We start from the raw sequence: 12,876 nt of genomic DNA, 5'->3' as shown, positions 1-12,876 counted from the left end.
CCCTCTCCCTTCCGGCTGGGGTTTGGTGGCACTGAGTAGGCTGGCTCTGATCCTCTGTCTCTCCCCGTCCAGTGACGAGGACAACAAGCCCCTGCAGGGCAGCCAGACGTCCCTGGACGGCACCATCAAGCAGCAGGAGAGCGACGACAGCCTGGTGGACTATGGCGAGGGCGGCGAGGGCCAGTTCAACGAGGACGGCTCCTTCATCGGCCAGTACACGGTCAAGAAGGACAAGGAGGAGACGGAAGGCAACGAGAGCTCGGAGGCCACGTCGCCGGTCAACGCCATCTATTCTCTGGCCTAACGGAGCCTTGCAGGCACAACCGCTACTCTGCAAGCAGGAGGGGAGGGGGGAGAGAGCCGCTGCAGACCTGCCCCAGAGCCGCCACCACCTTCAGGGACGGGGGACAGCATGAGAGGCAGCCGAGCTGTGAGGACCAGCGACTGCCCAGCCGACCGCAAGCCCCCTCCCGATGACCCCCCGGTGCCCCCCGTGGGCAAGCTGCTGCCTCGGCTCAGCTCCGCCGGAGGGAGCCCCGGTCTCTCGCTCAGCCCCACGGTCACCCCAGGCCTCCGCCCACTGCCCGCCCCGACCTCCACACACACACTCACCAGGTTTCCGCTGGTTACAGTCCTTCTTGTCTCTGTTTTTGCTGTGAGTCTTACCCCTCCAGACCCAACACGTCCATTTTCTTTTCCTTTTGAAGAAATGCCCCTGAAAAAAGAAACGATAGGCGGATTCTCCCCCAGGAAACTGCAAAGATAAGCAAAAAGGATTGATCTGTAAGCGAACGTACAGAAGAGCTATAGTATTCAAACCGCTGCTGGGCCCATGTATTTCCCAAGGATGCCTTTCTCTTCACACGCCTCCCCCGGCCCCCAACCCCTCCGCCTCAATCTTGTCAGCTGCTGAGCTGGGCTTGGCGCCTTTCTGGGAAACGACAGTATTTTTGGCAGGGAGGGAGAGGGGGGTCAGGCCTCCTCGCCTGGCTCTGGTTCAGCTGTGGGGGTGGGCTTACCTCTTGCTCCTCGCTCTCACCCTGCCCCTTGCTCTGGAGCGTCCGAGACAAAAGCTGTGCTGACTGAAGGCGTCTGAGGAACAGGAGTGGGCACCAAGGTGAAGGACTTCGGCTCCGGTGACCATGTACCTCAAGCAGAAGGAAGCCAGGCGTCTGGTCCCTGGGGAGCCGTGCCCACCTCGAGAGAGAAGGGAAGGGCTGGGTTTGGACTGCCTTCCTCCTCATCAGTGAGACTCAGGCTGTGGGGCAGAGGACCACGCCCCCCGCATCCAGGGTGGGGGCTGCCCCGCACCAGGTCAGGGTCTGTGCTGCTGCCCCCCAGGAGATGGACCCCACGATGCAAAGACTGTGCTGGTGTGCCTGGGGGTGGATCTGCACTCCCCTTGCCTGTCTGGCAGGTAGCCTTTCCTCGATCGGTTTTGTGTGACGGTGAATCTGGTGTTTTATGGTGTGTGCATGGGGCGCAGTGACCCCCAGGACTGAGCCTGCGAGTCCGTTCCTTAGGGTGTTCACGATCAGGAGCCCCCGCAGGACCGCGGTACTCGGTGCTGCAGAGCAGGGCCTGGCAGGGCTCTTCGTATGCCTTACGCAGCTCTGACCTGTCCCTGCAGTCCCCAGCTCCGCAGCCCCTCCCTGCAAGCCTTGAAGCCTCCAGTGACACCTGTCTCGAGAGCGGTGCGGCCTATGCAAGCGTCCCAGCAGAACCCGAAGCAGCCACTCAAAACGTGCCCCAGATGGAGACACTCAAAGACCTGCGGTTCTCAGAGACCCAGGGCTCTGCCTTCATCCTCCCCACCTATTCCATTTTGAAACCAAAGGTACCTAGCCTCAGAGAGAGAGATCTTGAGCCTAAGGGTAGCCCTTCAGCTGTTGCTGCAGCTAGAGTTGCTTTTAGGAGAGTGGAGCTGACCCCCAGATTGGACCGCCTGCCACAGACACAGCCTCTGCCGGGAGCCTCCGGCTGCTTGCCCGGGCACCTGGGCAGGAGCAGCACTGTGTTCTTCAGAGACCTTATTTAAGCCTCGTTTGCCACATGTTTAAGCCACAAAGGTATTAGCAATGCTTGAGTCACTTACTGGTCAGTTGAAGGTCAAGCCCCTAGACACATGTACTCTGCAGATAAGAAAAGGTAGCCCTGAGCTGCACCAGCTATGCTGTTTGAACCGAAGGGCAGGCAGCTCTCCACTGGCCCAGGCCGTGGGAGGTGTGTGGGCAGGAGGCCTGGGTGGGCTCTCGTTAGAGGGACAGGGTGACCGGCAGGGGCTGAGGAGCTAGCTCAGGGGCGCCTTCCCGGGCGTTCACCCCCCCACCTGGCTGGATGTCTCTGGGCATTCCCGAAGCCTGGGCAGGGAATGGCAGGGAGGTGTGCCTGTGAGCTGGGAAACACTCTGGATGTGAGCAGAGCAGTCGTTACTCAGGCCTTCACTCCACATCACACTGTCCGCACTCACTGCGCAGGAAGCAAGCTCTGCGAGCAGGGTGGACGGTGAGCTGTCATCACACCATCCCCCTGCCTCAGGAAAGCCCTTCACACGGCCGATGACGGGGAGGGGTTCTGCTCCCCGGGGCTCGGGGGGTGATGACCCCTCAGCCTGTCTCCATGTCCTGCCAGGCTTGCCCCCTCGTGTGTGAAGGCAGTGCCACCAGCCCCCTTGTGCACCGTTGTGCTGAGAGCCACATACCACGTGACCGCCGCCCTCCTGGCAGGTGGGGGCCAGGTCGACCCCCATCGAAGATGGCAGGGGCCCAGAGGGCTGTGTGGGCCGCAGGGTTAGGCCGAGGAGAGTGCATCTTCCGTGGAGCCCGCGCCCGAGCCCACCCGGCTCAGCTGGAGAGCAGTATTGTCCAGTGCTCCCTGCCAAGCAGGGTGCTCAAGAGCCACCCCGAACATACCCACCGCAATGCCAAGAGAGCTCCACCACTGGTGCTTCGGCCTGCCTGGCCGGGGGCAGGGGAGGGGGCGGAAGTGTAGGCCGTTTCCAGCTCCGGAAATCCCCAGCCTGAACCCCTGTCCACCCGCGGGGCTCAGCCATGGCGCCTCCTGCTCTCAGCTGTCCGTCCGTCTCTCTGCTCCGGAAATGCTTAGGAGAAGCTGGCCTGAGCCCTGGAGACTGCGGTGATGGGCAGCCACGGCCCCTGTCCTCAGCACAAAGCCTTGTGACAGGCGGTGTTGATGGGAGCGCTCTGTGTGCTCGAGCCACCCGTGGCTGCAGGTTGAAGGGAAGGTCCTTGTGGGGACAGCTCGCTTACCCAGGCTGGGCCGGACGGGAGCGGTCCTCCCGGGCCGCTCTGCGTCGCGCTTGGGGCAGGCTGCTTGACTTGTCTGTATTTTGGTGCCTCTGTCTCCCCTAGTCAGCCCCTCCTCTGAAAACCTGTCCCCATAGAGGGGCATGTGCCCAGCTAAAGGACCGGGTGCCAGTCTCTAGGGAGCACACCCCTGCAGGACCAGGGGACAGTGCCTGCCCCTTGGCCAGGGTCGGGGTGAAAAGGCCTCTTCGCCCCTTGCCTTGCTTTTGAGGAAATGGTTGAGCTTACGCTTGTACCCTGGCCATCGCCTTGGCCCCCTTCCCAGCAAGTCCCAAGGCCTAGAGAAACGTTCACCTGTCCGAGAGGCTGCCGGGGTCGGGACTGCTCTCCCCACGAGGACATCTGTGGCCTGGGCCCAGAGAGTACCCTCGTGGTTTCCCTGAACACAATTAGCCTTAGAAGAGGGCTGGAAACAGATCCGTGGATGTCTGTGGCTTTTCCAGCCAAGGGAGGGCCTCCCCTGCTCACACTCAGCACCCGCACGGACATGCACACGCAGCAGGCCGAGGCTCCGTCACCGGGTAGTGCTTTCAGGAGGAACAGTACAGAGCGTGACCTTGTCTGGAAGAGGCTGAGTCCACTCCCAGACGCAGAGATGAAGTGTGAAGGGCTGTGGGGAAGTGTGTTGGAAGTGTCGGGGCAGCGGTAGGAGGCTGCCCGCGCTGGACCCCGTCTGGGCAATTCCTGTGGGCAAACCCAGGACAGAGTCTGATCCAAAGGAGAGGGAGTTCTCCCTGGGAACAGCATGAGCCGAGCTCTCCAAGGCTCCTGGAGCCCTCAGCAGGGTCAGGGCCAAGTCACAGAGCATCCCCAAAAGCCGTGTGACGAGAGCGGTGGGGGTTTCCCACCCTCGCCTCAGTCTCTGCGAGGCTGCTCCACTAAGGGCTGAAGAGAGCCTTCCTGGCCTCTCAGCTCGGGGGCAGGAGGGCATCTCCATGGGAGGACGCAGCACACGCTCCGTCTGTGACGCCTTGGTCAGTCCGCCAGCAGCACATACACCCCGGCCCGTGCTGTGATTCAGTCCCGGGGAAGGAAACCTCCCTGCAGATCCTGGTTGATCACTAGGTGGTGGGCTTAAGAGGTGCATAGTGGGAGATCCTTGATTAAAATAAATCAGAGGAGTCAACAAATAAAGCAAAGAGCTAGAAATCACAGGAGGACACTCAGTGGCCTTTGCAGAGCCCAACTCCTGGGCAGCCCCTCTTTAGGACAGGCAGGGGCAACCTGTGGGAGTTCATGCCGAACTATGGCTGTGCCCAGCCTGCCCAGCTTACCCTCCCTCCACTACTGAGAACGGGATGGGGAAAGGAGGACAGCCATCCAGGGAAGCTGCCAGACCCCCCCACACAGCGTCTCAAGCCAAAACCAGTGCCCCATACTGGTCTATTAGTATTAAATAGTGGTTTCATCATAATAAGGATGGAAGTGAAATAGGTACAAAGGTGTCTAGCTTAAACAGGATCAGATTTCAGCATGCAGGGGAACCACAGAGCTGATCTGATTGAAATGACTCATTGAAATGACTCATTGTACAGTAAAATCCAGAGAGGGGAAGGGACTGTCTGCAGTCACACAGCTGGTAGATGGAGGTGAGGTCCAGCCTTGAACTCGGGCCCTCTGACTCCTTGTCCAGTGTTCTTTCATCTCAGCACAGCTGGAAACAGCAGTGTTCCCGCCTTGGACGCAGTGATGTTACTTAAGATCTGGCCCACATTCTTTTCTGCTTCTCCCACATGACCTTATACCTCGACAAATGAAATCACAGGATTTTTCTGAGTCCCAGGTCAGTCAGTCTGCCAGCCCACGGTGAACCGGTTGTGCTGTTCAGGAGAAGAGGGACCAGCTGATTGGTGTTTGTCACCATGAAGCTCTCCCCTCGGGTGGCATTTCTTGCCTCTTGATGCATCGGGCCCCCAGCATACTGCGTCCCTGCGAGAGGGGCCTGGGGGGCTCTGTCCCCTCCACCCTGGCTGCAGGGCGCTGATGGGGAGCAGGGCCATGGAAGTTCTGCCCCTGGATCTGCCGGGCTGGAGTGCAGCACATGCAAAGACTTCAGTGAAGCAATAAGCACAAAACTCTGGGAGAAGAAATCCGGAGTTTTGTGCACGTCTCTTGTTTCTCTTTCAAAGAGGATGCAGGTCGGATGACTGCCCTGCTGTCCTTTCTGACTCCCCGATTCAGTGTCCTCATCAGCTGTCCCCGCCCGGCTCCCAGCCTGTGCCAGCCTCGCGCCCTCCTGCTCTGAGCACTGGTTGCCTGTGATGTGGCCGTTATGTCCTGCCCCTCCCTCCCCCACGCTGGCCCCAGGGACCTCTGGCCCTGCAGCCTCCCCAGCACACACATTTTCCAGTTTGTTTCGTTCAGCGGGGAAATCTTTTCCAAATGTCTCCATCCCTTCCCACATACCCACACACCCAAACGTTGGTCTGATCTTTTTTTTCCCATTGGCTAAATATTTTAACTCACCAAGGCACACCTTGTTTTAACCCCTCTCACATCGTGTTCCTTCCTTTTTTCGAGTTATTTTGCATTAACCAACGTTGTCAGCGACAGATGCATATCTGAGGGTGTCATACACGACCTTCAGCAGGGAAGGCTTCTGAGCCGTAGAGGACGATCTAATATGTGGACTTATAAACTGACTGCATGAGCAATGGAAAGGCCAAATTATTCAGAATTTTTTTTGAATCACTGTAAAAAAAAACTGATTTCTTTTGTATAGAGAACACTAAACGTATAATAAAAGTTGTTCATAATGGACTCTGGCCATGTAATTTGTTCAGTTTCCTTAGTTGGTGGCTAGAAGAGGGATGTTTGGGGGTTAATGACAGAAATGAATCACAGGGGCGTCCCTGGTGGTCCAGTGGTTATGAATCCACCTGCCAATGCAGGGGACGCAGATTTGACTCCTGGTCCAGGAAGATCCCACATGCTGCAGGGCAACTAAGCCTGTGCGCCACTTCTGCCGGCCAAACCCCAGAGCCTGCACCCCGCGACGAGACGGCCCACCCCCACCCAGTGACACCCGCAACAACGAAGACCCGGCGCAGCCAAAATGCATTTTAAAAGAATAAAAGTGAAATTATATATAAAAAGAAATGAATCATAGGGTTTTTCATGGGCATTAGGCAGCATACACACAGAATTCTGTGATAGCAGCGCCTGTCTTTTATTTGGCTGCACTGAGTCAGTGGCGGAACGTGGGATCTCTGATCTTCATAGCAGCGTGGAGGATCTAGTTTTCTGACCAGGGATTGATCCTGGGCCTCCTGCATGCAGAATGTGAAGTCTTAGCCACTGGACCACCAGGGCAGTCCCACCAGCCCCCGTTTTGAAGTTGGTCATATCCTGGAAAACTCACTGGCACAGTCTGTGTTTCCAGCGTAGACGGAGAGGCACGGAAACGTGCTCGGTCGAGGAGACACTGCTGACTCCCTGCAGCTGCCCGCTTGCTGCTGCACCCCTGCCTCTAGAGGAGCGCCAGGCAGGGGTGGGGGGGTGGGCGCGAGGAGTGCCTGCTGGCCGCTCCGCCCGCGCAGCCCTGCCCTGAGATGGAAGCGCACCATCGCATGCCTGGCCTGGTGTCTGCTGCAATTTAATATTGTTGGATTTTAATTAAATATTGTTGAAAGAATGAATAAAACTGCTTACGATGAAGCAAAAGCCCCTCCTAATAGACTCGAAGGCTGTCTGTAACACAGGGAGCCCAGGGCTAGTGCTCTGAGACAGCCTAGCGGGGCGGACGGGGTGGGAGGAGGGAGGGAGCTTGGAGAGGAATCGGCATGAGCATACTCGGCTGATTCACGTTGGTGCACAGCAGAAGCCATCACAATACTGTAAAGTAATTATCCTCCAATTAAAAATAAAATTAAATTTGAAACAAATAGACTCAAAGGAAGATCAACCAATGAGCAAAGAGAGACGAGAAGGAGCCAGAGGGGCCCCTGTTGGCGAGGAACGCGGCTCCAGCTCCACCGCGCCTCCTTTCCTTTGCTTTGGCCCGCGGCAGTGCGCGTTTTCCCTGAGGAGTGGCTGCAGACCATCACCAGGCAGGGTGGATGGGGAGGGAGGCACCCAGACTTTGTCAGCCCCCTCCCTTTCCTCAGGACAGTGTGGGCATACAGCGGTTCTGCTTGTGCAGAAAGGTAACTAGTGGTTTACAGGCAGTAATGGGAAATAGAGGCAAAAAGGTTCCCCTGCAAATGCAGACCCAGATCTCTGGGACAAAGAACCACCAAGTTCCAAGCCACTGGTATTTATTCTTCCCTCAGGAAAGATCATTGACTTGAGGAGTTACTGCTTCACTAGATTAAAATAAGAACGTATTTCCAGGTCTAGCTCCTTCTGAATAACTCATTGGGTTTATCACACACCACTTCTGAACTTCCCTGTGCACTTGTTCTAATGCAAGAAAGATCTTATCATTCTCAAGTTCACAAACTATCTCAGAAATTTGCTCCTTGTGTTCATTTGCACTGTCCCCAGCATTAGTCCGCAGCCTCATGCTGAACTGACAGTTCCTTGCCAAGAGTGTTGCCTACTCTCTCTTGAAACTGTAGCCAAAAGATCTAAAACACAAATCTGATCATGTCACTCCTTTACTTGAAAACTTCAAGTTTGCTACAATAAGATAAAGTCTAAACTCCCTGGTTTGACATGTTAGATCTTTCATGATCTGACCCTTACCTCTGCAGTCTTATTTATTACTTTTACTATTCTTCACATATACCCTAAATTCTAGCCATTTCAAGCTATTTCTAGTGCCTTTGACATGCAATTTCTCAGACTTCTCAATTTTGGCAATTTGATTCCCCTCAAAAAGCACCTATTAATAACTTTTTCTGGACCAGTTAATGACATAAAATAAGTAGGATAGATTTCCAGTCCTCAGAAAACTCAGACTATCAAGGGAAATGACCGGGTAAGCAAAAGCAATGTGACAATGTCCAGGACAACAGGCTAAATAACTGTGGATTCAATAAATGCATTATCATCAAAGTTGGCAGGCTTGAAATACTCTCCTCTCAACTTTACAGACACCTGTCCAACTGGATAATTCATAATCTGATGCTCACAACCAGGCCTTGAAACACCTAATTCTAGGCTCTTTCGTCTTTCCCAAATCTCTCTAACCACATTTCCCCTACAGATCATCTCAGCTCCTGAAAGACAGGCTGTGGCCTCCATGCTGGGTCACGTGTCCTTAACAAGATGTGCAGGGGACGCTGTCTCAGGAAGTCCTCTCTGATTCTGCTGTGGCCGCACGAGTACACATGCACACGCGCACGCGCACACACACACACACAGAGCAGTCTGGTTAAGATTCCCTGTCTAAGCCCCCAGAACACCTATTTCACGTCTCTCCCAGGGGCTTAGCATACAACACTTATTTTCTGCTTCTTTCACTAAGTGATGAACAGCCTGAATTAATATCGTTTTTCCACCTCTGTATCCGCAGGCCAGCCTGGCACGCAGTAAGGATAGAATGAATATGGATGAATGGATGACACGGCTGTGCCTTTGAAGAAAAGAAGTAGCCAGGTGAATTCGAAACTTTTGTGTCATCCTTTTGGATATTTGGATTTGGGACTTGGATATATTTGGGGGGTCCACTGTACCATTTTTAGAGCAGGAGCCCCCACTCAAGAGCACGGAAGTAGAGAGATGAAGCAACTGTCTTACTCGAAGAACACGGACCTCGATTCAACTAAGTCCAAACAAAGAGAGGCCGGCCTCCCTTCAGAGCCCCCAGGGACCCCCAGACTATCTGTCATCCCTCATCCCCGTCTTCTGAAGGCTGTGCCTCCCAGCCCATTAGAAATGCTAATCCCCAGTGTGGAGCTGGATTAACTGACCCAGTGGGAGGGAGCGAGTCATCCTCCAATCTTTATTAAGAGTGAAGGCTATACCCCCTCTCGCCCAGCTGCCCCCGAAGGGGTGGAATCTGGGAATTCGTTATGGTCCCCCCATCAAGGCAGCCTCTGCCGCTGAACACCGCATTAAGGGGGGGCGGGGGGGGAGGGCCTAGTTCAGCCCCCCACTCCCCACTTAATGCATCAGAGCCCATTTGTTTGATGTGGTTCCTGCCGAATTGCGGACCAGGCAGTGGGCCTCTGAGCAATTTGGAGCCACAGCTGCGGCCCAGCAGCCCCAGCTCCCAGCCCCCGCGCCCCCCCCCCCCCCCCCCCCCCCGCGTGCCGCGGGGGAGCCTCAGACCCGCAGCAGAGAAGCACGGCTTTGTGTAGACAGGGATGGGTCTGGTAGGGTCCTGGCCAGGGTTCCATAGGCACTCATCCTATCTTCAACAGGAACTCAGCTTCAAGAGAACTAAGGAAGGGTGGGCTGTGGCTGGCAGGCGAGAGTAGATCACTATGAAACAAACAAACAAACAAAAATTACTGAGGAGATATTTAAAATGACAATTGCCCTCTAACAGGGCTGAATCCTACTGGTGGGGGGTTCTGGGACTGACCTGGGTGGAGTTCCCAGAGAGCAGTGAGGGAAGTCTGCATGACAGAGGGGGCAGGTCTGAGGCCTCCGGAGCAATCCAGGGCAGGAGAGAGCTGCGGCACGGCGACAGCAGAAGGAAGATGAGAGCGGCGGTCCCAGGGTGTGGTCCCCAGGCCGGCAGCGGTCTCAGGGTGTGGTCCCCGGACCGGCAGTGATATCAGAGTGTGGTCCCCGGGCCGGCAGTGGTCACAGAGTGTGGTCCCTGGGCCGGCAGTGGTCTCAGAGTGTGGTCCCCGGGCCGGCAGTGGTCTCAGAGTGGGTTCCTGGACCAGCAGTGGTCTCAAAGTGGGTCTCTGGACCAGCAGTGGTCCCAGGGTGTGGTCCCTGGACCAGCAGTGGTCTCAGAGTGGGTCCCTGGACAAGCAGTGGTCTCAGAGTGGGTCCCTGGACCAGCAGTGGTCTCATAGTGGGTCCCTGGACCAGCAGTGGTCTCAGAGTGTGGTCCCCGGGCCAGCAGTGGTTTCAGTATGGTTCTTAGACCAGCAGCTGTAGGATCACCTGGGAGCTTATCACAAATGCAGATTTCTTGCCCCACTCCCATATACTGTCTCAGAAACTCTGGAATATGTGTTTTAACAAACCCTCGAAGCAGACTGACGTTTGAGGACCCCTAGATTAGAGGATCCACAAGGAAAAGCCTGGGAACTCTGGGATGTAGAGTTCCTACCCACTGCCCCCAAATTGTCAGTCAAGTCTACCCAATTGATGGATTAGCTTTGTGTGAGTCAATGTTTTATAAAAACTAGCAAAGTTGGTGACTGCTACATCCAAACTGATGCAAAGGGAAGCAGAGACCACAGGAGAATGTAGAGGTCAGAGCACAAGGCCTCAGGAATTAGCAAGAATTATGGGAGACCTTGACTTCCACAGACCATGGAATTGGCAGGCAACTAAGCCGTTTATGGGAGAAGGCAATGGCACCCCACTCCAGTACTCTTGCCTGGAAAATCCCATGGATGGAGGAGCCTGGAAGGCTGCAGTCCATGGGGTTGCACAGAGTTAGACACGACTGAAGCGACTTAGCAGCAGCAGCAGCAGCAGTAGCAGCAAGCCGTTTATACATAGATGTCAAAGAGGCAAGAGGCACCAGCTGGCATTTGGGTCACAGTGCATCTACATTAAGTGATTCAGGAGAAGAGTAACTAATAACGTTGATGCTGGCCGACTGCGCGAGGCAGAGGCTGTGTGCTTTACGCAAATGGTCTCTTAACCTCACAGCCGTCCTCTGAGGAGGTAGCTTTATGTCCTGTTATGCATGAGGTAGCTGCAGCTCCATGCGGCTGAATCTCTGGCCCAAGGTGGGTGACGAAGCCAGAATCAGCCGTCAGGGCTTTCTGACCCTGACCCCTCAGCTCTCACAGCTACACTCGGGTGTGAATGCGTGTCTCTGTGAAGAGTTAGCCCTGGCATCTTGCTTTCAAGGCTTCATGCCTGAGTGGCCCCTGCTAGCTCTTCACGGGATCCGGCAGCAGTTGGTCCCTTTCTGCTCTGCTCTGCTCTGCTGTAGTAGCACATGTGGGCTCCTGAACTCACTCCAAGAAAGCCAGAGAACCCAGGGAAGGGCTGTGGGTGCCTACAGCCCCTGGCCACGTGACGAGGGGCAGCGAAGCCCGAGGCATGCATCCTCCCACAAGTCAGCCTCGAGTACCGAGAAAGAGCCAGGGCTCGGTGGACAGTCAGTAAGGTCCCAGCTGTGTGACTGCAGATAGGTTACCTGACCTTGCTTTGCCTCAGTTTCTTCATCTATAGAGCAGGGATTATCATTGTAACTACCTTTAGGTTGCTGTAAGGATCAAATTTGGCTTCCTTGGCGGCTCAGCGGTGAAGAGTCTGCCTGCCAATGCAGGAGACGCAAGTTTGATCCCTAGGTCGGGACGATCCCCTGGAGAAGGAAATGGCAACCCACTCCAGTATTCTTGCCTCAAGAATCTCATGGACAGAGGAGCCTGGAGAGGTACAGTCCATGGGGTCTCAGAGAGTTAGCCATGACTTAGCGACTAAACAACACCAAGGATCAAATTAGTTAAAATATGAAAAATGCCTGATGCATAGTATTATATAATACTTTGTTAAATTTAAATAAATGAACGAATCACCTTATACTTCTGCCTTCTTCTGCCTTCTAGGATGTTCTCCCTAGCCTGATTCCTTCCTTTGAAAGTCCTTCCCATCCTCCCAGGGGGGCTCAAGTCCTTCCTTTCATAAGTACCTTGGCCCACAATTCCATCTCTCTCCAAAGAGCTTCTCCTGACCTCCCCCTCCCTCTGCCCCAGCCTTCGGCACAAGTGCCCAAGTTGTCTCCTCCACGCCTGGCCAGGCTGCAGGCCTCTGGTGGGCAGGAGCAGCGGCCCGTGACTCTGTAACTCTGTGGCCCCTCACATGCAGTGGGTGGTCCCCACAGGCTGAGCAGGCCCGTTTGTCTTCAAGCTGTCTGCATGACTGTATTTACTGTCCAGCTAGTGGTTTAGTCTGGGTGGTGCTGACTGTGTGGGGGCAGATGGGAGGGGATGGCAGCGGGCAGTATTTATCTTCCTAAAAGCAGGTTTACCAGGTTCCAAGAGGTTGGATGTAACGGCTGGTGATGGATATTGAGAGCTAGACGCTCATTTTACAGCCCCATTAATTAAGTTTCCCAAAGTCCCCTAAGTGCTTTTGTCTCCCTTGAAAGCCAAGGAACCTACTCTCATTTATGGGAAAGAACTGTCCATCTTGAACCTCCCTCCTTCCTGCCCCTGCTCTCTCCAGCCTAGCCATTAGGACACAGCACAACCCCCTCCCCAGCAGACAACCCACAGAAGAGGAATAGGCTAGACATCCGGAAGGCCTGGATCTGTCCCAAGAGAGAATGGCCCCCTGGCAGAACTCGGCCAGACTGGAATCGGGTACGGTTACCTCCCTGGGGCCATTTCCCCTGAGACTGAGGAGCCAACGCCTGAGCTCAGCGGGAGGAACCACCCGTCCAGGCCACAGGGATGGGACTCAGGGCTCCTTCTGGCTCCACACCGACACATCTGTCACCAAGGAAGGGGTGTTTGTCAGA

At 55.3% G+C, this 12,876-nt stretch overlaps 1 protein-coding gene across 3 annotated transcripts in view; it reads left to right on the top strand.

Moving 5' to 3' along the window:
* The window catches only part of NFASC (neurofascin), a 95,321-nt gene extending 94,020 nt beyond the window's left edge, over nucleotides 1–1,301 (top strand). For all 3 annotated transcript variants that reach the window (XM_040262996.1, XM_040262994.1, XM_040262998.1), the window contains one exon: nucleotides 73–1,301. In XM_040262996.1, coding sequence (XP_040118930.1) covers nucleotides 73–304 — 232 coding nt within the window. In that variant the 3' untranslated portion in view covers nucleotides 305–1,301. The remainder of the gene's footprint in view (nucleotides 1–72) is intronic.
* The last annotated feature ends 11,575 nt before the right edge of the window (nucleotides 1,302–12,876 follow it).

Source organism: Oryx dammah, unplaced genomic scaffold (assembly GCF_014754425.2).
Source record: "Oryx dammah isolate SB20612 unplaced genomic scaffold, SCBI_Odam_1.1 HiC_scaffold_21, whole genome shotgun sequence".
Classification (NCBI taxonomy): Eukaryota; Metazoa; Chordata; class Mammalia; order Artiodactyla; family Bovidae; genus Oryx; species Oryx dammah.
Note: the sequence above shows the minus strand (reverse complement) of the source record. Positions and strands in the feature narration are given on the sequence as shown.